General features: G+C 41.4%; 1 protein-coding gene across 3 annotated transcripts in view; it reads left to right on the top strand.

Moving 5' to 3' along the window:
• Window positions 1-27,197, top strand: part of gabra2a (gamma-aminobutyric acid type A receptor subunit alpha2a) — a 389,198-nt gene that overhangs the window by 150,377 nt on the left and 211,624 nt on the right. For all 3 annotated transcript variants that reach the window (XR_011189718.1, XM_015345339.2, XM_015345340.2), the window contains exon 7: window positions 687-830. Coding sequence is in view for 2 of the 3 variants with exons in the window: in XM_015345339.2 (XP_015200825.1) it covers window positions 687-830 (144 nt within the window). In the remaining variant the exon portion in view is untranslated. The remainder of the gene's footprint in view (window positions 1-686; window positions 831-27,197) is intronic.

Raw genomic sequence — 27,197 nt, 5'->3', positions numbered from 1 at the left:
CCACCTTAAAAGCCAGGCGCTGATGCTCATCCTGGCTCTGCATCTGGTTTCCGCACCGTGCGACTCCGGGACCTGGAAGCGCCTGGTCCCGTTAAGGTTTTATCCTCTATTCCTGTTCCTTGTCCTCCGGTTCTGACCCGGTTCGTGTTTTTAATTCCTTGTTTGGATTGATCACCTGGCTATGGACTTATTCTTGTGTTTTTGGATTCCCTCAATGGATTACTTTTGGATTGTTTGCCTCGGCCACACCTCCCATGTGCACCAGCGCACTTTGGACACGCCCCCCTGTTTTCAGCCCCGTATTCCTGCATGACGTTTTCCTAGTGTTTCCCCACTTCTTCAGATTGTGTCGTCCACATAGGGTCCGGAAAGAACTGTTTGTTACAAAATCTTTATCTGCCAGCAGGTATGCATTGTCTAATTAGATGATGTATGGTGGCAAGTCATGTATAAACATTTGAAATGTTTTAGCTGGTGAATCTTTTTGGAATACCTGTTTTTGGAATTAGGCATTTAAGAAGCCAGAGGCCAAAAAGTAGAAAAAGTATGCATTACAGTAAATAAGCTTAATGTTACTGAGAGTAAAAGGACTAACAATGATTTCAGAGTACAAATTCTATATAGTTCTGCTTAATCTTTGCATCCATTATTTACTTTCTCTTCTTTTGTATTTATGTGCTTTACAGATGCATACACAATCACAGAAGTAACATATATTTGGACTCGAAATGCATCAGAATCAGTGGTGGTTGCAGAAGATGGTTCCCGATTAAACCAATATGATTTGCTTGGTCAAACTGTTGGAAAAGAGACTATTAAATCTAGTACAGGTAAGTAAAGCTATCAAATGGTTATGGATACAAAGTGATTCTGGTTGGTGAGTACATTGAAAAATATTTTGTACGTAGGTATATATTTTGATTATGCATTTGTTATTTCAAGGGCTATTTAGTATTCTTTTACCAAAGCTGTATTCACATAAAGTACTACAGTATGTACTCCACAGTTAGATCTGAAAACACAGTTATGAACATTTGTATGAGTTTTAATGGAACTCTATGGACTGTATGTGGAGAAAATAAGGCCAAATTGCAATGTGGTCCTACCTATTGAAAAGTCTTCTTCCACTTTCCTGTGATTTTTTAAATCCACATAAATGAATACATTGTATAAAGTGGAGAACAAAATAGCAAAAATGCTTTTGTACTTTTGTCTGAGTTATTTTCACTTGGAGCCTATTGAGATATTGATATTGATTGTGATATGCAATTACATATTGCTTTGAAAATCAAAATCACTTACAATATCATGGTTACAAAAATCTGTATGAACTATAAAATGAATTGCTCATACTTATATTTTCCATATTTCTATATTTTCAAATGTAATTTCAAACTATAATCAAAATATTCTAGTAAGTAAATTAGTATTTTTTTGATTCAAGAAATTTAATTTTTGTGGAGGTGAATTTGTCAAAATCAAAAGAAAAAATGTAAATACATAAAAGAACAATATCATTTAAAGTGCATGGTAATTATATATATTTATATGGTTGTATAGTGAAAATACGTTTTGATATACTGTAATTATGTTAAAATTACACAATACCAATATATGCAACTAATAACATTTGACAAATGCTTTTATCCAAAGAGGCTTACATTTGCATCCATTTGTAGAACAGAGCATTTTATTGGAGCAAATCAAGTATAGTACCTTGCTCAAGGATATCACAGTGGTATTTTCACATGGAATTTATAATAATAATAATAATAATTATTATTATTATTATTATTATAATTTTTAATAATAATAATTGCTTACACTTATATAGCACTTTTCTGGACACTCCATTCAAAGCTCTTTACAGGTAATGGGGACTCCCCTCCACCACCAATGTGCAACATCCACCGGGATGATGCGACAGCAGCCATACTGCACCAGAACGCTTGCACACATCAGCTATCAGTGGGGAGGAGAACAGAGTAATGAATCCAATTCATAGATGGGGATTATTAGGATGCCATGATTGGTAAGGGCCAATGGGAAATTTGGCCAGGACGCTGTGGTTACACCTCTACTCTTTTGGAGAAGTGCCCTGGAATTTTTAATGACCACAGCGGGTCAGGACCTCAGTTTTATGGGGCCTACCTGTTTACAGTATAGTGTCCCCGTCACCATACTGGGACATTAGGACCCATATGGACCGCAGGGAGAGCGCCCCCTGCTGGCCCCACTAACACCTCTTCCAGCAGCAACCTTAGTTTTTCCCAGGAGAGCTCCATCCAGGTACTGACCAGGCTCACACCTGCTTAGCTTAAGTGGGTTGCCAGTTGTGAGTTACAGAGTAATATGCTGTCATTAATTTGAACTCACAGTCTCCCAGTGACAATGTCAGTATAGGCATGAATTGTTCAAAGGTGTTATTAAAATGCCAGACACACTAGAATGCATAATGAATGGGCATTGTCTATACTAATGTTTTCACAAATATTGATATGAATAATAAGCATAATTCTGTAATTAGAATTACAGGCCTCTTTGTAATTCAGCAAATCAGCCCTTTTTCCCACTTTTTGGGTGCATTTGATAAGGTTCATTGTTCTACAATAATGTAGTATGTAGTAACTTGTTTCCTTTCAATTGCATGCTAATTTACAGTTATGCAATTATCTAATATTTTCTTGATTCCAGAGCACACATATTTTTAAAAACGTTAATTAATGTTTAAAAGACACAGTATAATAATATAATTATATTGTTATTAATTTCTTTAGATATGCAATTCCATATTATATTCTGTATTCTAAATTCTAAAAAGTATGCATTTTTTTACTGCGATAATGAGTGTAAATATTCACAGGACATGTTAGAACATTATGACTTTTTACGAAGTATTTAAACTTAATATGGTCAGAAGGAACACTTAAAGTAACCATAGTATGTAACCGAATGAAAGACTTTGATGCTTAAAATGTTTAGGAAGAAAGTGGAATACTGGTGTGTATTTTTATTTAAACTACCAATACCAGCCATATACAGTTTACATAATATGTTTATGTTCCTAAATTAATATATGACCTTCAGACGTGTTGTGCTCCTCTCTTTTTATGCTCAGCTACTAAAATTTCCCTTTAGTTGTAAAATTAAATATAAATATTCAATACTAAGCGGATTAAAACATGCACAGTAAAGAGATTAAATTATTAAATAATTTCACTAACGACTAATGCACCATGAGTGCCCCATCGGCCATTTTGGCCAGCCAAATCACGTACTGCGGTACAATGCAGTGAACTATGGGTAATTTTGGGCGGTACAGGATTGTACCTTGCATTTTGAATTGCTGCATCTGTATCTACCTCAAAACATGTAGGCATTCTAGGATTATGCTGAACTCTTTATTTAACAGCATGGCTTCCAATGAACAGCTAACTGAAAGCTATGAAAACTACTCCCCTCAGAACTTAACCCCCCCTAGCTAATTTTCAGTTCCACAGTACACCACACCCCTTGTCCCTAGTCCACATAATTCTTCATCCGCAGAAAGGCCTGATGCTGATGTCTTGGATGGGGGCCTCTAGGCCTTTCAACCACAGGCACCGTTTAGGTGTGTATTGCCGGTGAAACAGGGACAGGAACACAGTGTGTGTCAAAGTGGACAGGGCGGTCCATCCTGAATCCTCAAGACTGGACAAATCTGACCCCTCATGCACAACTGAAACTGTGGTCAGGTAACCTCCAGGCCTCCCGCCACCAGAGACTGCGAGCTGTCAGGCTCAACCGGCGACCATCCCTGCATTTGATCCACATGGCGGCAATGAATGTGACCATCAGCCATCACTGCTAATTATGACAGTGGTCCTGTTGCCTCTACAACTGTAGGGGGTACCCACTTTGAGCCCCCACCTTAAATACAGATATGTACCCTATCCTGTACATGGTTGGAATCTGCAAGCTATACCCCCACTCTAATCTGTACCATTCTCTCTGCCCGCCCATTTGGCACAGAGTGGTTAGGAGCAACTGTAACATAATGTATTGCATTGCGACATATACATTTCTTAAATTCCTCTGATGTGAAAGACCGACATAATTGTTTCTGGTACCCCATGTTTTGCGAATAATCTATGTAGTGCCTTCGTCACAGCCTTTGAAGAGATGGATAATGTTATAATGACTCCTAGCCACTTTGAGTAGGCATCCACTATGACCAATAGCATCTTGCCCATCACTGGTCCTTCAAAGTCCAGGTGTACTCCCAGGGATGCAGAGGTGCCTTTGGTGGTGCATGGTGTGTTTGCTGACATTTTGCACGCCCCTTTCCCGCTCTATTTGAATGTCCAGACCAGGCCACCACACATAACTTCTTTCAAGAGCTTTCATGTGCACTAACCCTGGATGTGCTCCATGTAGCAACCTAAGAACTCCATCTCTTGCCAACCCAAGAACTATCATATGGCAACTCTTGTGAACATTGAGTTCCCTCTGCCTCTGGAAAAACACTGTGAATCAGCAGTCACTAACTGCAGCTGGACATCCATGCAGAGCTCAGTGGAGAACACGTGACAAGACTGGATCTTTTGCTGTCATGTCAGCAATTTGTCTTGCCTACAGTGGTCCATCCGGCACCATTTCCCACAAAAGAACCTCTGATGACTCATTTATCAAGGGAAGATGACTCAAAGCATCAGCATTAGTCAGATGTCTGCCACACCTGTACCTCAGCTTGTATTCATATGCTCCTAGCATCAGACTCCATCACAGCATTTGAGGAGACGATATTAGGGCATCAGTTTTGCATAAATTAAAGAACCCAACAATGGCTCGTGGTCTGTATAGATGACAAAATGCTGTCCCTGCAGGTACTGTATTTTTTTTAACTGCAAGGATGATCACTAGTGAGAGCTAAAGAACTGTATTGTTTATGCAAAAGAAAAAAATAACAAAACATATTAAATAGCTAATTTCTTGTAGAACATTTAAAATTAGTGATGTAGCAAGGATAATATGCAAAATATCTCTGTTCATTATGTAAATTAGTAGTAGATTTACATTACTGCAGTAGTAATGTAAATCTAACCCTTTATTTGACCAGATAATATAATTGAAAACAAATGCTGATGGCAACTTGACCAAGAGCACTGTAAACATTTTTCAAAGAAGACAAAACAGTGAAAAAAAATATCAATAATAAATAACGTATCAGGCTATGTTAATGTTAACAAAAGCATGTGCAAGGCTAAAAACAATCTAGTCACAGAACTGAAACCACTCTCAGATTCAAAGACTTATAGTTTCAGTTTACTCAGCAGCTACAGTCATTAGCAGCAACAGTTTGAATGTTGTCTTGTACACAGCTGCTATGTTGTTGAAAAAATCAGTTTCATTAAAGTACATAATTTTTCATTTTAAAATATTACAGAAAATGAATAAATGAGTATGATAGGAAGTTGTTTTCCCACTTAAAGATCATGAATCAGTTTATAAAAAAGCTGTCTAGTTTTCAGCAGTGGTTTTGAGTAGTTTTGTTTCATTCTATTAACATCATCAGCATAGTCCAATAAGGACAGTATGTACATTTAGAATGGTGCATGTAATGCTACGGAACCTCAGCATCTGGGCGAATAGCAAGCCAAAACACAGGCACTCAGAAATGCTTCGGAACTTGTGGGAAAGAGGTTTACCTAGGTTTTAGATGGGGGCTAGATGTGGAGAATGCAGGCTTTAGTAGTGAAGATATCTGATACGTTAGGCTCCCTACATGGAAGCCTGTTGGGCAAACCTACAGAGAGATTGGTGAGCTATAAAGCGAGGAAGACAGTAAAAATTAGAAGGTTGTGGAGCAGAAAAAGAGTAGCCCTAGAAGAAAATGATATAGAGAAAAATTCCCTGACGAACAAATCAAAGACACTGGTACTAAGCAGTAGTACTGTACGTTAGCTTAACATCAGAGCACTGAGCATCCTGCATGAGTTTGCCTGGAGATGGAAGAAGGCTGAGACCCCATGTAAATATGCTGGCTGCTAGAGGCAACACTGGAACTGCTGCCTCCCTGGGCAAAATAGGTCCCTCCACTTACCCAATCGTCCTTGGGTGGTCCTTGTGAGCACGACAAATGATGCGTGTGAAAGAAGTTGATCAGATGCTGGTGATTGAATTGGTGGAAGGGAACCCAGGTTTTTCTGATCCTCTCCAGTGGACCAAATATTGCAACCTGCATTGGACCTGAGTTAGAGCATTCTATGATTTGCCTGTGGAAGTATTTAGGAGTATATTTTCTTGAGAACTCTGCCCACAGAAGTAGTGGAGCCAAGTCATCTTAAAAAGCAGAAAGGTGAATGTAGGTCTCCAGATCCTGGTTCACCTATTCTGTTTGGTCGTTTGATTCTGCGTTTTATCCGGAGGACAGGTCAACTCATATTCTCAGAGACCATGGATGTATACCTCTTTTGCAAACATGTCTGCCAATTGGATGGGAGTCTCAATTGTTGGAAAAATGAGCTGTTTTTGAAAACCAATTGACCACAGTAAGGATTATGGAGTGTCTTCAGGAGCAGTGAAGGCCTGTAATGAAGCCTGTTGAAATACGATGCTACGGCCAATCAGGAACTGAGAGAAAAATGAAGAGAAGAGGTGCCCCGCGTGTGCTTGGTGAGAAACCTTTGCCCGTTTGCAGGAGTGGTCCCATTTGACGACATCCTGTCAGATTTGTACTGGCACATATTTTTGTGTTTTGAAAAGTATTTTTAGGGGGAGGCTCAGTATTCTGAGCTTCAATGAACTTCTGTTTCACCTCTAGTAGAGTTGTCACAATGATACAGTGTGGCAGAATGATGGGGACTGGATCAGCAGGCACGTCATTCATGTTGTACATTCTGGAGAGTGTTGGCTTTAACATTTTTTGGACCCATTTGATAGATGATGGAAAATTGAATCGGGAGACGGATAGGGACCATCAGCCTGCCTGATGGACAAATATGAACGGGTGAAGTTTGGGTGGCGTTCTAAAATGCTGAGAGGACTACACCCGCTCCGACATCTGAGGTGTCCACCTGCAGCTCAAATGGTCATGTGACATCAGAATGGCGAGTATCAGAGTTGTGGTGAAACTTCTTCAGCTCCTATAAGGCATGCTTTGCTTCGAGGGTCAATTTGCCTTGATTGGGCCCCTTCTTAGGTCAGTGATTGGAGACACAGTCGTGCTGAAGTTTTGAATTAAACATCAATGGCAAAATGTGAACTCCAAGGAGCAGTGGATTTGCTGGAATGTAGCTGGAGTGGGCCAGTCCCTTACTGCCACAACCTTCCTAAGGTCCATTTGGATGCCTGTCCAGGAGAGCTTGTGTCCCAGGAAGGCCACTTCAGATGTGTGGAATTTGCAAATTTCTAAATTTGTGAAGAGAATGTTCTCCCTGAGGTAAGTCTCCAAGAAACCATCCAGGAAATCCCAGAGGTCATCATTGATGAAGATTTGAAAGACCACTGGGGTGTTACAAAACCCAAAGGGCATCACATACTGTAGTACTCATAGTGGCCTGTGTGTCTTCCATTTCTTCTGGTATCCTTAGTCAGATTGTGTATAGATGCAGCCACTCAGAACGCGCATTATGTCTTCAAAACATGGCACCTATAAGGCAGAGATATATGTTATGTGATTCACTGGCCGAAGACAATTTATAGTTGGCACGTGTGATGCATTAGATGTTAATGAAATAATTTAATCTGTTTCCCTACTGTTTATCATCTTTAAGTCTACATAATATGGAAAATTAATATGGACTTTTGTAACTAAAGGGAAATTTTGGTAGCTGACAATAAAAATAAGAAGCATAATGTCTCTGAATATTATAAAGGATATTAAGAAATGTAAATATATTATACATATTGTATATGGCTGGTATTGGTAGCTTAATGTAAAAAAAAAACAAACAAAGGTATTCCACCTTCTTCATAAACATTTTCTACATCAAAGGCTTCAATTCCATTACTGTGGTTATTTTGGAAAAGTTTTGACATGCTTATTCTGACTATATTTTGTTTATATACTTTATAAAAAGCTGTCATGTTTTAATCTTTTGTCATGATCATGTTCCTGCAGTGTCTCTCAGCTAGTGGTTGAAACCATCACATTTTCACAAATGCTCATAGTTTTTCGGGATTAGCTGCACAAGCCAGACCTTTCTTCACTTATCTGTATTAATTAGTAATTAATTATTCAATTCCCATTTATTTCTATTAAAAGCCACTTTAACTGGCTTTGTCATTGTTCATTTCACCCTCTTTCTTTGCACTACTGTGTTCTCCACTTCATTTTTATTTAATTTCACCCCATCCTGTCTGCACTTTTGCTTTCTCCACTCCTGTTCTCCAGTTCCCCAGGCAGATGCCTCAGCAACTTCTCCAAATTGTTGTCTCGCCCTGGATTTCTAAACCTGTCTGCACCCCTGTCTTTGGTTCTCAACACCGGGCTTATACTCCAAAGTTGAATTCCTGTTCTCAATCTAGGCTTGGCAACAGGATGCCATTCCAGGACCAAGATACCCAAGTGTTCTCCTTTTTTCCTGGGAGCTTGGCACAGGAAGCCTCTGAAACCTCCATAGCTGAGGCTGCACAATTCTGTCGATGGGCTGATTTGCCAGGGTTATGATTTCTGGGCTTTACGCTGATCACCCTCACCTTATTACCACTGAGGCAGTCTGCCCTGACTCTCCATTTTGACTCAGGTCCACTCCAGCATTTTACTCAGCACTGCAGCTCCTGAACGTGCGGCAGCTCCAGTCATCCACCCCGGACACTTCCACCCCAGGAGGCAGCTTCTCTTGTCCAGCACCCAAGGGCTCTCCCCGTACAGACTTGCACCTCAGTTCCAGTTTGATTCAAATCCATTCCAGAATTTTCTCAGCACCACAATACCCAGTTCCTGGACTCCGCCCTGAAACCCTGGACTCTCTGCTGGCCACCCTTCCTAGTGGTTCTTTTCCACTTTCAGGAGGCAGCTTTTGTTGTCCAGGAACCCAGGGCTCTCTCCATGCTGCCCTGTATTTCAGTTCCAGTTTGATTCAACCCCACTCAAGGATTTTTCCGGCACTGCAACAGCCAATTCCTACTGTAACTGTATAGTGGCTCCTGGCCTCCATCCTGGAAACCTGGAACCCTGGACTCATCTCTGCTGGCCTCCTTTTCCTGTGGTTCAGTCCCTCTTCAAGGAGGCAGCTTCTGTTATCCAGGACCCCAGGGCTCAACCCATGCAATCCCCTTTTGGTGAGACCCCTCTTCTCAGATAAACCTCCAGGTCAACGGACAGCTGTGCTCTGAGGGGACTGTTTTCCTTTTTCCTGTTCTGTGTATCAGCCTGTGGGCTTGCTGGCCTTTACCCCAGGTTGGTTGGAGGGCTGTCTACTTAAACCTTCTGGCGCCTTTCCTTCTGGAGGTTTGGTGGTTCCATTCCAGAGCTGAGGGTCTCAGATTCTGGTTGGCAGGCTGGAATGAGCAGTCTAATTTGGGCCTGGCGCTTTGCAATGTCAGCCTCTCTCTTTGGATACAAGGAATGCAGGGAGCTGGCATCTCCTAAAACATTGCACTTTGCTTTAGTAGGCATCCTCTCACGAGGCACCTATAAATGTAGGGGTTTGTGCATTTACTGGGACAATTATTAATTGTAGCAGTAAGTCACAAAATGATTCTTTGATGGCTATTAGAGTCAAACTTTCGGAATAACTCAAATACGCGCACACAGGGATACTATTACACGAGAATACATTATTAATGCATAAAATGTGCATATAAACATAACAGATCTTATTGTGAGGGTAGCAGAATACAAAAGGTATATATTCAATCATGAAGAGTTACAAATACCAAGAGGAACATACATTCAGTATATCATTCATTTAGACCATTCGTAAATGAACTTGGATTACAACTTCTACATTAGATACTCAAAAACAAGTACATCACTCATAGGAATTAAATTGATATCAACTGGGGTTGAGGTAACAATTGAATTCTTGAGCTGTAATGCAGAATGTTGAATACTCATCCAATCTGTGTGGATTCAGATCTCCTGCGGACAAAGAAATAGCAGCAGGCTTGTTGCTGTGTCCAATCGGCCCTCTCTGGCTCGTGTCAGGCAGTGCTGTTGCAGCTTGCGACGTGGTGGGAGAAGGAGGAAGAGATTTCTGCTGAGATGCTTTAGTAGTAGGCTCTCTGAAGACAGGCTAGTTAGTGCTGGCTTTTCTAGCAGAGTTTGTGCACAGGAGAAACGTGACTGCGGGTCCAAGCAGGTCACACTCTTTTAGACAGGAAGAAGAAAGGTTTGGTCCTGATGAAGCGCTAGTTCTGAATACTGATATTCAGCTGTCCACAGTTCAGACCATAGTTCAGTTGTTGATCAGGTGAACTTTTGCGGTGGGTTCACGAGGCTTGCTGCTGGGCTAACCAGGTGGATCCTTTGGTTACGTGCTGGCAACCTCTGTTCTCGACTCTTAGAATAAAGGAACACTCGGACACACTGGCCAATACGTGATTGTCTGGGCTGAGTCTGAGAATATCCGGAGGCGCTGAATCGAGAATGTCCCTGAGGCTCCCTGAGGGACTCTGTGCTGCCTGTTTTAGCTGGAGGAACCACGGTTGTTCATTGGTTGAAAGTTTCATGGGCATTCAAGACCCACGTGGGTTTAACCTGCCCTACCAGTTCCTGATTGGCTAAGGATGAGTAACAATGCACTCTGACCTTAGGGTTGTAAACAAACTTGGGATGAGACTCTCCCAGAATATCCCAGACTTTAAGGCATCAGAGATGACCATTTGTTAGGGTGGTTCATGTGTCTCAGCCTTGAGAGTTGTTCCTTATCAGGACACTCTATCAGCTAGAAAAACACCTTAATTGTGAACCAAATGGAATGGCCTCTCTGTATCAGGCACCACTGAGATGAAGGAGGGAGGGACTGGCAAGGGAGCAGCAAACTTAATTCTTGTATTTCAATAAGCCTTGTCACTACACTTTGCTTCTTTTCTTGCTGACTAACTGGGGCCTTTCTTGCTCTGCCAGGCAGTTCTGTCTCAGAGCTTTCCATTTTCCCTTTCATTACTGATTGATTAAGCCCTGTCAGCCGGTAATCAATTATTTTTTTCAGATTCCCTTTCTCCCGGAGAATCCACACCTTCAATTACTCAGGTCTCCTTGGGTGTGTCCCCACTCTCTCGTCTCTTGTGCTTGAATTCTGACACATTACCACCCTTGCGGCTATAAGCGACCTCAGCTTTATACCTTTTTTGTTTACTTGCTGTCATTTTTGTTGTGAAAATAGTTGTAATACTTTTTTAAATCCACATAATAGGAATTATAAATATGGAGTCATGTAACTTGAGAAATTTTGGCAGCTGAAAATTAAAATAGTTTCCTGACGTCATGAATTATATAAATTTATGGATTTAAATATAATATATTTATATAGCTGGTAGTAGTACCATATTCCACTTTGTAAACATCTGCATCAGTTTCTTTGACTCGTTCACCTTGACTCAAGCGGTATTAAAAAGACCACTGAAACTATATAATAACATATCTGAACATTATTAACAATATTAGTTTATTATTAATAAATAATCATTTCAAACTGTTTGTATTTTGCTCAGGGGGATTTGGCAGTGTTTTCACAGCCTTCACTTTCTTATTGAAATGACTTTTTTGAGACAATGTTTCAGATGTCAACAACTTTGCAAACAAAACACACAGGGCCTTCATACCACAGGCATTCTAAAGGTCACGGTTTGTGAAAATTGTCACAACTTTTATCAAACAACATCTAGTACCTGGTTGCATTTTTAGAAACCTTAGTTTTTTTTTAGTTTATGCTATATGTAATAGTTATTACACATAGGCTTGAAGAAAGCGGAACCCCAGTGTAAGCAAATTCATAATGCAAGAATTGCTATTCAAAATCTATATATATGTATGAAATACTTGACCATATAAAGCAGAATAACACAATTTAATTTGTGAAACTTTTTTTTAATTTATGAAACTGTATTTTCTGTTTATACTCAGATAAGAATAAACTACATAAAGGAAAGATGTTCTGTGCTCAATAGCTTTTTCACCACAGCACACATTGTGTTACATTTTTTACACATCAGTCAAATAGTTCTGAAGTCTCTCAAATACATACAAATGTAACACAATACTGTAGGTTTCACCCCTACACCTTAACAAAGTGAGTAATAAAATAAGGCTGTAAATACACCATATGTAGTGGTATGGATGGAACAGTATACAGCTAAAATAAAAAATAAGGTACATTAGTATTCCACCTTTTTCATAAACATTTTCTGCATCAACATCCCTTGCATCCACTTGTTGTGGTTAATTTGGGAAAGTGGTGACATATTCCATTAAATACATCAGTGCCTGAGTGGTAGGATTCTCTGGCAAATGGGTGCGGGGTTTATTTTAAACTAATTGTTTCTTAAGCATAATAAACTCTTTCTAACAATAAAATAAGCTGTAAGGTATATTCTCATTTCTGAATATTAAGTAAAAACATGAAAGAACCTCCAGACCAACAATCTCAAAGTTCCTTGTAAATAGAAAGATAATTTAAAGTTGCCCTTAACCAGAAATTTCAATTAGGTTTTTTACATGTATACAGCATCTAAAATTATATTCCTATGCATGTTTTTGATCAAATTCTTTAATTCTTTCACTTGTGGTTATTTTAGAAACATTTAAACATGTTTGTTTTAAATACATTCTGCTGTTGATGCTGTTGCAATAGACAGTGAAATACTCATAGTTTGTAACGTAGAGTGTTATGACCAAGGTAAACTTTGGTACAGTACAAACTTTGTTACACAGTATATTAAGATAATATGCTCTCTACACTATTGGTTTGGCCTGTCTGTGGATATGACTTCATGTGATTATCACATGTGACATATCAGAAATGTAATCTTTGTTCATGTTTTTTAACTATGCTAACCCTAAGCACACTGTTATATTGGGGTGGCATTGCTCATGTCTGTATCACTGTATGACAGAAGTTTGACTCAGAGTGTCTGATAAAACTACATCTTTTTCTCTTTCAGCCAAATGAAAAGAAAAGAAAGTCAAATCAGATAGGATCTCAGAGTTTAATAAGTGAGCACATTGTTCTAAAACCATAACAAGCGTATGAACAAGATTCACATAACAAAACCATCTGTATCTCGGCAGTATATTAATAAACAACAGAGTGAGTAACTGGCTCATTGAAAGGTGTAACATGTCTGTCTTCTCCATCATTTAACAGTTTCAACATTTAGATAATTTGTTATCTAGTTACAGGCTAGATAGAAATAACCATTCTTCCCTCATAATTTAAGCTCCCAGGATGTCTTTAGATTGTGTAGTACTGCGCATCATATGGTACTGAGCAGTAATCAACTGGAGTATTATGTAACTGGTATATAAATATATAGTATACACAGTAAATACAGTATGGTACTGTAGGGTTTTAAAGCCACTATAGTACAGTGTGTGAAATATATTTTATAATCAAAATTTAAAGTGTTTTCTTATTACTTGTTGCTGAAATTTTCATTAAGACAAAATATAGATTATTTTAATGCAGATGTAAACCTGAAAAAGCACATTGCATTAACAACAAGCTATAATAATAAGCTATTTTTGGTATATATATAGAATAAAATTAATACACGTCTAAACATCATACAACTTAAATTCTATAATTAGATAGCATTGACCAGGATTCGAAACCAAATGTTTTCTGGCAACAGCACAAATGCTTCCAACCCTTCCAAATGTGTGGTGGGTTGGTGTGCAATGTGTATACTGTGATCTTCTGCACTATCCATTTTGCATTCTGAATAGCTGGATCTCTAGGATGATTTTAGTGAAAACTGTTTCTTGGCCAGCTATCTTTAAGAGTGAGGAAATAAGTGGGAGAGTGTACCGATTTTTCTTCATGATCTTATTTGGACTGGTATTATACATTCATCTTTCTTGGCCACAAAAAAAACAACCCTGTGGGTGACAAGGTTCAAATGTGTTCTTCAACATGTCCTTTCATTATTTTGGTTTCTGGTATGGAGAAAGCAAACAAGCTGCCTTTTGGAGGCATCATCACTGGAAGGAGATTAAAGTGACAATCATAGGGTTGGTGCAACAGTAAACTTTGTGCCTTGGAGAAAATATCTCCAAACTTTTTGCATTAGTCTGGTAAACTAGCCAGGGTCAGGGACAGGCATTCCAGAAGTTTCAGGTTTTGCAGGCAGGTTTCCTGATATTTTGGGATCCAGGCATTGAGGTGTCTGGTAGTCCAGTCCAGGTGTAGGTTATGATCAGCTTGTGACAGCCAGGGATATCCAAAGACCAGAGGGCGGAGAGGCAAAGTTATACAGAAAAGTTCAAACTGCTCATGCTGTAACACCCCCATGGCCGGGGTTATGGGTTGGGTCTTGAACTGAACTAGACCAGATCCCAGAGAGGAAATATATAGCTCCTGAATAGGTAGTGGAGGTAAGCAAGGAAGTAAACAGATGCCTGAATGTTGCAAGGTCAAGGAAATTTCCCAGTCAGTGAAGGTTCCCCTTAGCCAGACTTGCAGGTAGTATGGCCATTGTGAAAGGCAAGGAGATGTTGTCATCCCGCTCAGTAGGCTAACCTCTTGGGTTGCTGCTGGAAGAGGTGTTAGTGGGGCCAGCATGCAGTCTATGTGAGTTCTAATGCCTCAATACAGTGAGGGGGACACTATACTGTAAAGAGGTACCGTCCTTCAGATGTGATGTAAAACTGAGGTCCTGACTCTCTGTGATCATGAAAAATCCCGAGGCGTTAATCGAAAATAATAGGGGTGTAACCCCTGCGTCCTGTCCAAAATTCCCATGAGCCCTGTAGTATCAGGTAAAAGGCAGCAACTCTGGTGAACATTCAGACAGATATACCTTTATTGCATTTGCATGTGGGAGCCAAACTTTGTCAATCAGGACTCAAAGAAGTATTACAAAGTGTGGTCTTTTTATACAGTAAAACAAGTTAAATGGTTACTCCAACAATGGATGGATAACATATGCTTTGCTGTAAACAATGTTCATAAAAGGAATTAGACATTAGCTGTGCACTTGAAGAGCAGTCAAACTCAGTCAAACTCAGCAGTCAAGTTCCTCATTGTTTTTGTAACTCTGCCAGGAACATATGGCAGTTATGCCTTGCAACATAACATATGTTGACAGTTCAGGATATATAGACAAAAGCAGAACTACATACTTTCACAACCGTTGGAGTGGAAAGTTACAAGACATAAATGTTTCAAATGTAAAAAAACAAGGAATTAAGAATAATTCCGTCAGTCTCCCCTTATAAAATATAGCATAAGCCACTATTCTCTGCACGTAAGCATCAATAGATTTCCTTTCCTTTTGTTTTTACTTTAGAAACGAGTGATGTACAAGTGTGCCTCCCCAAGACTCAAAAAGAGAATGAAGCCATTTGCCAATTCCCCAATCATTCAGATTATAATTATGGTATTCCTGTCCCTCATCATAGATATGCTGTGCCAAGTCTGTGATATGCTCAGAATTGGTGGGGATATGTACAGCACTCTGCTCCGATCACTGCACATGCCCCCCCTTGAGCAGGTAATACATAGTCTTAGGCTAGTCTATTCTGCATGGCCACAGTTCGCAAGGCTACCATTTCATCGTTAATCATTTCAAGACTAGCTGACGTGTTATTAGGAGATTTCTCTAATTAAGCTGCCTTATTGATGACTTCTACCGATAACTTTGCTGTGCCATACATGGGGAAAGCTATGGCAAAGAAGAGTTCTGTCTATGTAATGGCCTGAGGGGATATCCTTGAGTGGTCAGATGAAAATGGGCAATGGGTCTGAATCTGGACGTGAGGAGCCACAAAACCCAGATAACAGCTCCAGTTCCATTTTGTTGGGAGCCAGGTATATGCATTATTCTCACATATAAATTAGGTACTGTGAGGAAGCCATTGTACTGAAATTAACTTCATTATAGTTTTGCATGATACAGCCATTCAAAGTGCGCGGTACACATACGTACCAGAGGTAATTGGCTACGGCGTCCCGCATTGTGACGCACGATGACGCGCGGTACCGCGGTACGTGATTGGTTGACCGACAGGGGCACTTGTGGCCCGTTGGTCTGTCGTAGAAAGATTTACAGTAAATGTCTTTACTGTGCCCGTTTAATTATTGAATTTTTATATGGAATTTTACCACTGAAGGGAAATCGTAGTGCCTGAGCATAAAAGGAATAGGAGCATACTGCAACGCGTGTGAAGGCCATAAACAATATTAATTTTGGAACTTAAACATACAGTATATGGCTGGTCTCGGTACTTTAAAGAAAACATACACACCAGTATTCCATTTCTCCCTAAACATTTTAAGCATCGAAGTCTTTAACTAACGTGACACCGGAGTCAACAAGCATACTTTTAGAATTTGATTAAAAGGGAATATAATATGGAATCGCGTATCTAAAGAAATTAATAATGATATAATTATATTCATGTACCGCAACACAAGAATAGTACATGCTGTACATTGTATGTTGATAATGTTTCTGTAGTGCTTTTTCAGCACTCTTCATGCGAGCTTGCCGGTGGCGCTGTGGGTTAGGTTCCTGACTCCCATGTCACAAGGTCTATGATCGAATCCCACTGTGGGACCATGACCTTTTTTTTTTAACAAACATTTCCGTATGTAAAAAGTAATCGTTTTTATTTTTTAAATACATTGCGGATTTAAGCAAGTTAAAGCCTTGATCACCTTTAAAAGTGGAATCTCAAAGCAAAGTAAATATCCAACACCAATTGTACCCCTCTGTCATGCTAATAAAGCACCTTGAATTGAATTGAATTGAAGGATAGACATGCAAATAAGATACACTCCACAGACATTCACAACAGCGACATATCATAAAACGTTTGCACAAATAGTTAAGTTATTACTTGGTTTTCGAAGTGCAATGAAATACAATATTGTTGTTGTTGCTGTTATTGTTGTTTTTATCCTGTAAAGCGTTTTGAGAAGCCACCTTTAAAGGCGATATATAAAAGTGCTGATTCTTATGGAATGGGATTCAAAAAATTTATTTTTTTAATCGTGTATCTAAGGAAAATAGCAGTATACTTTGTTCATGCACAAACAGTGGCATGTTACATTATAATTTGGGTGTCTCCTCTTGCCAGAAAGCTCTAAATTGCATTTTGAGTGCGTTTTTTGACTTTCTAAATTGCAACCCATAAATAAAGCTGATACAGTTTAGACTTAGTGTATTTTAAACTGTATTACAGCAGCACATTGGACAATGCAACGTAAATTGCAAAAATGCACTTGCAATCTGTCCAAGCCCTACTTTGTCAGGCATTTTCTTTTACTGCAACGGACATAAAAACTCTCTTGGTTTTAACAGATCGTTTCATAATTTCTAACTACAAAAAATATTTAAACTGCGACACTTATCATTCATTCCATTCCATTCCATTATCAGTCTCCCATTTCTCCCTAAACATTTTAAGCATGAAAGTTTTATGAAACGGTACCCAAATATGCGATTGCTGTATAGAATGAATTTGAATTTTAAAAAATTATTTAACACGAAAATTAAGCTGGAAATCTCGCCCCCTTCTACTTTGAAAATACCTGTGAAACCGGTTTAATTTGTCACAGCCAGCACTCCCGCAGAGAGGGGGGTTGTCCTCGTTAATGTCTTAGCCGGAACACATCATTATATCTCATTTTGTATTTCTTTAAAAAAATCGTTTGCCCAGCCACTATTGCTGTTATTGTTTTTATCCTGTAAAGCGCTTTGGGGAGCACAGCTTTCTTACCACTTAGATTACTTTTTGATACCATCCTTACACAAAGCAGAAACTCCTTGTATTTTCCAATGACATACAAGTGGAAAGATCACAGATTTTAATCGTCTTTTTTCTGAACCAGGGAAAATCTGATCATGTTTCTCTATAACAATAATAAAAAACTTTATTTTACATATCACCTTTAAAAGTGGCATCTCAAAACAATACTGTAGATGTAAACCACCGATTACAAAGTAAATACCCAGACAAACGCAAACGCGTTTTTAATAAAATGCTTTTATTTACTCAGCAGAGAGAGAGCGTAAAACCTGGGCGTAACAGTTGTTCCTTTTTCTGATCACTCGCTCTCTGGATAAACGTCTCGCCTGTCCTGTTCTTTGTTTTCCTAATTTGCCGATTATGCCTGCTGCGATCCACTCCTACCCTCACACTTAAAGAAGACTATGTTAAATTTCTTTGCGCGGTCCATTGTGCAATTAACCCTTGTATGTACTGTCCTTAAGGTGATATCACATAAAGGTGATATGTAAAATAATGTTTTTATTATTGTTATAGAGAAACATGATCAGATTTTCCCCGGTTCAGAAAAAAATATCTAAAGTATACTGGTTTGTCACTAGTATACTTTTAATACAGTCTTTGCTGTGCTCTAGAGGATCATTGTGATATTTCGAGCTCTGGTTGAATGATAAGTGTCACAGTTTAAATACATTTCGTAGTTGGCAATTATGAAACGCTCTGTTAAAAGCAAGGGAGTTTTTATGTCCATTGCAGTTTTTTTTAAACTGAACTTGTTTGAATTGACTGAGCTCCGTTCTGTACCACACAATGTCTGTTTTTTTTGTGCTGTCCTTTGACAAACCAGGCTCACCAGATAATGTGAATCGAAACCTGTTTTTCTAGCTTTTAAAGTTGTGCGATGTGTAAGCGGGAACACATCATTATATCTTACATATGAAAAATACATAATATAGCTCCCAAACAAACGCAAACGTGTTTTTAATAAGATGCTTTTATTCATTCATAATCCGACGATTTCAGGAAGACTACTGGAGGTCTGGCTTTTTTTCTGGAAAACCATAACTCTGGTCTTGTCCAGATTGACTGTCAGCGCTCAGGTCTGACAGTGCTGCTCCAGCAGTGCCAGGTTCTGCCGCAGCCCCTGTTTTGTGGGCGACGGCAGGACCAGGTCGTCTACAAAGAGCAGGAACTCAATTTCTGTAATTAATGCAGATCAGTAAATCAAGGGACAAAACAGTTATTGCGCCCAGCTCCTCAATGGGCTTTGACGTGCTAATGCGTTGGTTTAACGGTCCGGGTGTGGCAATGTTTTTTATTATTGTTTTTATTATTATTATTATTTTATTAATGTTTTAAAGTACTGTATTCTAGTTTGTCACTCTTCTCATCCCCTTTAAAAAAAAGTTTATAATAATACGATCTATAGTTGAAATCTGAGCCTAAATATAAAGAAAAAGCATTTTCAGAGAGCAATCACGCTGGGTTTATGTAGAAAAAGCAATTAAGTTTATGAGCAATCTAATTACTTATTCATTTAAAATGCTATATAAAATAAAGTTTATTATTAATTTGCTGGACAGACCGGTGAACATTATTATGGATAAGACAAAGATAATGATCCTGATCAGTTTAGAAATCTGTGTATGCTGTAAGGTTTTGTAATGTTGCCATAACCAAAATGTAATGTAGTGTGCTCTCTGAAGGCACCAGTTCTGTAGGGTTTGGGCATTTACTGGGAAAATTATTAATTGTAGCAGTAAATCACAAAATTGATTAGTTTGATGGCTTTAGAATCCAACCATGCGACATAACTCAAACAACGCACACACACAGGTACTAATACACGAGGATACATTTATTAATACATAGAATATGCATGTAAACCTAACAGATCTTCTACATTAGATACTCAAAACAAGTACATAACTCTTAGGAATTAAATTGATATCAACTGGTTGGGATAACAATTGAATTCTCGAGCTGTAATGCATTGAAGTTGAATACTCATCCAATCTCTGGGGATTCAGATCTCCTGCGGGCACAAAGAAACAGTTGCAGGCTGTTGCTGTCCAATCCGCGCTCTCTGGCTCGGTGCCAGGCTGTGCTGTTCGGCTTGCGACGGTGCGCTGCTGATGCTCACTGACCGGCTAGTTAGTGTTGGCTTTAACTAGCAAAGTTTGTGCACAGGAGAAAAGATGACTGTGAGTCCCAGCAAGTCAGGAAGAGGACCGGTTCGTTCCTGATGAAGAGCTAGTTCTGAATAGTGATTCAGCTGTCCACAGTTCTGACCTGTTCACGAGGCCTTCTGCTGGTGCTAACCTCGGGTGGATCCTCTGGTTACTCTCTGGCAACCTCCGCTCTAGACTCTTAGAACAAAGGAAAGTTCTGGCACTTGGACACACTGGCCGTTCCATGGTTGTCCGGGCTGAGTCTCAGGATGGTCGGGAGGCGCGCTGTGAGAATGTCCTGCCCTTGGGAGCCTTCTGCTCCTGGGCCATCCTGCCCTGGAATTCTCCTTTGAATTCCCTTTAGAACGGTCCACAGAATTCTCCACTGAATCTCCTCTGAATCTCTTAAATCTCTGTGTTGCCTGTTTTTACCTGGAGGAACTTCAGCTCGTTAATTGGCTGAAAGTTCCATGGGCATCAGAGTCCCACGTGGGTTACTTGTCCCTACCAGTCCCTGATTGGTTGATCAAGGTGAGATATGAGTCACTTACTCCTGACACTTAGGAATGCAGTCCAGATGTCCATCGGGCACTCCCTAGACAGATAGGCGCCAGTGGATGACCATTGATCATGATAGCCAGGCTTAGCTAAGTGCATCCCCCTTTGGGAGCTGTCCTAGGAAACCTTATCAAAGGAACCTTAAATCAGCCTGCAGGAATAGTTTCTCTGTGGCTGCACCACAGTGATGAACAGAGAAATGGGGCCTCATTTGGGAAAGCTCAGAACACTTAATTCTTTCTTATTAATAAGCCTCTCCGCTACATATCCCCCCTTTTTGAAGGTCACGAGGTCCTAAAGCGTTACTGCCTTCAAAACAAAACAGAGTTAAGTGATGTCCCTTGCCATTAGAACATTAATCTTAAATGTCCACATTACTCCTCGAGAATTCATACCGGAACCAGCATTGGATACAAACAGGGTGAATAACATCTGGAGTATGTATAAACATGTATGTATAAACAAGGAGACATTATCTAAGTCTAGGAATTACACATCAGGAAGTTCACTGTCAATATCTGATACCTCTGTAGTAGATATTTGGGGAGAAATCACTTCCTTTCTTTTGACATGCTACTTTTGACTCATTCATGCTACCCAGAGTACATCTTGATGCAAGAGTACAGCATTCAGAGTACACTGTCAGTCATGATCCAGCTACCCGGCAGTAGTGTTACAATAACAACGGTTCCTGTTCCCAGCCCCCCGATAAACCACAACACCTGTGTTGGGTATCTCTTAGAATGGTTTGGAGGTTTGTTCCATTAAAGCAAACTAACTACTTGTACCTCTTCAGGGCTTACTGTTTCTTGGATTTCTATTAAATTCAATAGTGTGGCACCTGAAGGCATCCATGACCTCAAGTTTGTCTGGTTCTAGACAGTACAGTGTTAAGTTCAAGAGCACTGTGGCCTCCTCGGGAACTTGCAGGAAAACTATTTGGTTAGGTAGCTGCATTGTGGTAGCTGTATCATGCCTGTCATAAGTCATGGTGACAGTTAAATGTGGTGTGCTGACCAGCCATTTACTTCCCACCTGCTCTTCATGGGGTTTATTAACCTCCCTCTGCTCGTTAGTAGCTTTACACCCTTCATTGGTGAATTGTTTAGACACAGCCAATGGATAGCTTTGGTAGCCATACCCATCTCAAGATTTGGAACCAAATTCAATCTTGGATTGCCTTCTGGGTGAGCTATGAGCAATGGGGTTAATGTCCAATACTCCTCTACCGAGAAGAGTGGAATCAAGTTGGTTGGGATTTGTGCCGTGGTTAGACTGGTTACAGTGGCACTAAGCTCCCTTAACAGGTCTTGTGTCAACATTCTGGCCTGTTGCACACAAGCATAAACCCACTGTATAACACCAACAATCATGTCCACTGGTTGGGGAATAAGGTTTAACCCTGTTGCATAGGAAGTTGCCTGTAGGGTTTTCCCTAAGCTTTCCAACTTTTGCTGCTGTTGATACAGTCTGTCACTACACTCTGGCATCTCTGACACCTGCCTTCTTGGGGCAGTCAGGGTGAGAGTGCCAGTAGCACACAAACCTACCAGAAAAAGCAAACGTGCAACAGTGGCGGCAGCAATCAGTCCTCCCAAAAGTCTTTTTGGGTGGCTGATCCCAGTCATCTCCTTCTGAGTGACTGTTGCCTTTCTAAGCTGGCGCAGCATGTACATGGTGTCTTCCTCAGTATGCCCTGTGGCATCTTGGGCACCAACATCCTGGAAATCTGGGGAGATCTGACGCAGCGGCTGATGCTGCTCCTCCTTTTCCAGGGTCTCTGCTTTTTCGATTTGTTCATGCCTGTGCTCTAGTAACCCTGCAGGGGGTGGTGCAGCGGTGGAGCATGCCTGACCCTCGGCTGAGTGGTCATCTGGAGCACCTGAGTGATCTGGGATTGTTACCCTATTCTCACTGTTCAGGTCCACCCTGCACACTTCCTGATTGAGGAATCCCTCTATTTGCATGTTTACAATCGTTTGCTGGGCGTGGGTGTAGGACACCTGCTCGCTCCACCTTTCCCTCGCTAGGGGTTCAGGGAGCTGCCCCAGCACTGGGATAGCTAGTTCACTGTCTTTGAACTTACTATCACTCACCAGGCCCATGTCAGTGCAGGCGGGGATTCTGACACCCCATTTTGCGATGTCCTGCACTAGCAGGCGGGTGACTTGACCATCCAGCTTCAGTCTGGCTGAACCACTGTTGGTCAGACTCAGACTGACAGACTGAGCTGGTGGCTGTAAGAAAACCGGCTCTGCTTTCATTCCCTGTCCCTTCTGGGGGACTGGGTGTGTTGGCAATCCTGCCGTTGAGGAAGGAACAATCAGGTCAGTCTCACTCACTACCTGATAGTTGTGAGAAATAATGTTACCTGACTGCAGGTTCCCTGGGTAACAGCAGAGGGAATCGGCATCTGGGATCAGGTGTGTCCACAGCACAGTAGTCTCAGCGTCCAGCTGGACCTCCTGACTAACCTGTGAATGTTGCACCAGGGGCACCTGGTGGTGGCCCTGTGACAGCTGCTCAAGCAGATCCTCACTAATAGAGGACCTGTCAGGGCTAAGGGTGAGGGCTACATCACCGACCTGCTCTCCTGCCATCTGGATCCCTTCCACCACTGCAGGGTGGTGGTTCTGACCCCTCTTGGGTGCCAGGCTGCACAGGGAAAGCTCCTTTTCATCGCCAGGTGGGGAGATCTGCTCCTCTTTAGGGATGTAACAGGTGTGTGCTTTACCTGGTGGATCAGGCGGCTGCTTGGAGCACTGCTCCTGTGGCATGGAGGCTGTTGGGACCTTGGCCGGGGCACGACTTCCCTGTATATTCGGGGAACAAGAAAATATTTTTATTTCTTGTCCAGAGGGAACAGAAGGAATCTCCGCATGGGCTTCTGTGTTCGGTGGGCACTGTGTGAGCACAGTCTGCCTCTTGGCCCCCCTTTCCTTCTGTACAGAAGGCTTAGGAGCCTTGACCTGTTTCCACACTTTGCCTTTCTTGTGATCAACCAAAGGTTCCTCTCTGAGTCGCATGCCCTTTTCTTTTTCAACCCGTTTGAGCTTGCAGTGTGACATCAAACAACTTTCAACTTCATTGTCAATCAGTGTCTCACTGTGTAAGACATCTCCCATGGCAGCCTTCAGGTAAAAGCTTCCTGCTTTTCCTTTGTGTTTTACTTTCTGCTCTGTGACTTCAGGGGTGGAGTCAGCACTCGCTTGGGAATGACTGACCTCATCCAGGCAGGAACCCTTCTGCTCAATCAGATAGACTGAGGGAGGGAGAGGGGGCGGGTCTCCGCCTCCTCCAGTGGAGAGTATCTACTCATTCACGCTTCCGGCAGCCTTGGGGAGCGGTTGTCCCTGTCCTAATAAAGCTTGTTCAAGCCTGGCCAGGCTGGCGGCTACTGAATCCTTTTGTTCAGCTTTATCTAGCCCTTTCCCTGCCCCGGTGTTCTCATGGCACTTAGGATGCTGGGTGCGGTCCTGTGTGCCTGTTTTGGAACGGGGCTTAGCCAGCTCAGGAGCCTGTGCTCCTTCGAGCAGTGTGGAATTCACCCTGCTGGCTCTGACGGCGAACACAGTCGCTTTAACAGCTTTTTGCTCAGAGCGAGCATCTGTATGCATTAAGATCATCTTTCTGACTGACGGGAGATTCGCAATGAATAAACCCTTGAAATGTGTGGTCTCTTCGCAACCCTCATCATTTCGCCCTGCAAAATAAGTTCGTCTAAGTCTCTCGTAATATTCGCGAGGGGACTCTGCTCTCTCGTGCTTAATGTTAAGGGCAGCGGCTATCGCGGCAGTCGGGTCAATAAACGCACTGTATTCTTCGATAAGTGCTTGACATAGCTGCTCAAAGTCATTACAGACTTCTTTCATCTGCCTAGCCATCCACTCATGTACAGCTCTGCTGGTAGTTTTCCTGACCAGAAACACTTTCTCCTGTTCTGTGGCGTTTGGCAGGTACTGCAGGGTATACCTGAGGTCTTGAATATAACTCTCGATAATACTCTCTGACACTGCGGGGTCAAATCTTTCTATGTCCTTCGCTAGCTCTCTCAGAGAATGGAGATTTATTCTCCTAGCTTCTCCACTGACGGAGATATGGAAGAGATTGTGGTCAGACCTGTCGCTGCTAGAGAGAGTGCTTAATAGCGACTCAAATTCAGACCTTTTAGCAACCATCGTTAACTTAAAGAGTATTACTTTTAAGTACGAAATCACAGTTTTACCACAGAAAACCACAAGATCAAGTATGCAATCAACCCGGTAGATCGCAAAAGATCACAAAACAATCAAGCACTGCTTAAAGAGCAAGGGGAACTTTTTTTTCTTTCGGCTTTCAGCACACTGTATTGTCGTGTATGAAACCCGCAGCGTTTTATATTGAATTATTCCGCTTGGTTGACTCATTTCAGTCTTGCCACGCCCACCCAGGGATGCCAAATAATGTAGGGAACACCGGTTCAGGGACGCCAAATATGTAATCATAGGGGATCTCTGAAGGCACCAGTTCTGTAGGGTTTGGGCATTTACTGAGACAATTATTAATTGTAGCAGTAAATCACAAAGTTGATTCTTTTGATGGCTTTAGAATCCAACCATGCGACATAACTCAAACAACGCACACACACAGGTACTAATACACGAGGATACATTTATTAATACATAGAATATGCATATAAGCCTAACAGATCTTATCGAGAGGGTTATCAGAATACAAAAGGTATATTCGGTCAGTTACAAAGAGTTACACATATCAAGAGGACATACGTTCAGTATATCATTCATTAAGACCGTTTCGTAAAGTGAACTTGGTTACAACTTCTACATTAGATACTCAAAACAAGTACATAACTCTTAGGAATTAAATTGATATCAACTGGTTGGGATAACAATTGAATTATCGAGCTGTAATGCAGTGAAGTTGAATACTCATCCAATCTCTGGGGATTCAGATCTCCTGCGGGCACAAAGAAACAGTTGCAGGCTGTTGCTGTCCAATCCGCGCTCTCTGGCTCCGTGCAAGGCTGTGCTGTGCGGCTTGCGACGGTGCGCTGCTGATACTCACTGTTGGCTTTAACTAGCAAAGTTTGTGCACAGGAGAAAAGATGACTGTGGGTCCCAGCAAGTCAGGAAGAGGACCGGTTCGTTCCTGATGAAGAGCCAGTTCTGAATAGTGATTCAGCTGTCCACAGTTCCGACCTGTTCACGAGGCCTGCTGCCGGTTACTCTCTGGCAACCTCCACTCTAGACTCTTAGAACAAAGGAAAGTTCTGGCACTTGGACACACTGGCCGTTCCGTGGTTGTCCGGGCTGAGTCTCAGGATGGTCAGGAGGTGCGCTGCGAGAATGTCCTGCCCTTGGGAGCCTTCTGCTCCTGGGCCGTCCTGCCCTGGAATTCTCCTTTGAATTCCCTTTAGAACAGTCCACAGAATCCTCTCCAGAATCCCTTCTGAATCTTGTTGAATCTCACAGGCGCTCTGTGTTGCCTGTTTTTACCTGGAGGAACTTCAGCTCATTGATTGGCTGAAAGTTCCATGGGTATCAGAGTCCCACGTGGGTTACTCATCCCTACCAGTCCCTGATTGGTTGATCAAGGTGAGATATGAGTAACTTACTCCTGACACTTAGTAATGCAGTCCAGATGTCCAACTGGCACTCCCTAGACAGATAGGCGCCAATGGATGACCATTGATCATGATAGCCAGGCTTAGCTAAGTGCATCCCCCTTTGGGAGCTGTCCTAGGACCTTAAATCACCCTGCACTAATGGTCTCTCTGTGGCTGCACCACAGAGATGAACAGAGAAATGGGGCCTCATTTGGGAAGCTCAGAAACACTTAATTCTGCCTTATTAATAAGCCTCGCCGCTACACCTGCAATGGATGGATTACATATGTCTTGCTGTAAACTATGTCCATAAAAGGGATTAGACATTAGCCATGCACATGAAGAGCAGTCAAGCAAGTTCCTCATTGTTTCTATAACTCTGCCAGGAACATATGGCAGTTATACCTTGCAACATAACATATGTTGACAATTCAGCATACTATATATAGACAAAAGCAGAACTACATACTTTCACAACCGTTGGAGTGGAAAGTTACAAGACACAAGTGTTTAAAATTTTAAAAGACTTAGCAGACAAGGAATTAAGAATAATTCCTACAGTCTTTCCCAATCATGGCCTCCTAATAATCCCCATCTAAATATCCCTGCCTGTCATTAGATCCTTAAGCCCTTCAGAGCCTCGCAGAGCTGAGACCCATGCTAGTGCTTTGCAGGTCTTCAATGGGAAATGAGGACAGTTGCATGGTAAACAATATTGTGCATTGAGTCAGGAAGCCGTCACAGCCATCTGGATTGCCAGAGTAAGGAGGAGAGTGGCAAATCCATGACTCTGAGTGTTTTGGTCCACTAGTGGAAGGCAGGGATAGAGAATTGGAGGAGATTGTGCAAACGGTTGAAGAGGGGGGCACACTGTGATGGTGTTGATAGCAAGTATCATCTCCCTCATCTATTCCCTCATCTCATGCAGCATATTGCTGATTGCAGCAGATTGCTCATATCAGTGGGTTTCTGATTCTGCTGAAGC

This window comes from Lepisosteus oculatus, chromosome 1, assembly GCF_040954835.1.
Source record: "Lepisosteus oculatus isolate fLepOcu1 chromosome 1, fLepOcu1.hap2, whole genome shotgun sequence".
NCBI lineage: Eukaryota > Metazoa > Chordata > Actinopteri > Semionotiformes > Lepisosteidae > Lepisosteus > Lepisosteus oculatus.
Note: the sequence above shows the minus strand (reverse complement) of the source record. Positions and strands in the feature narration are given on the sequence as shown.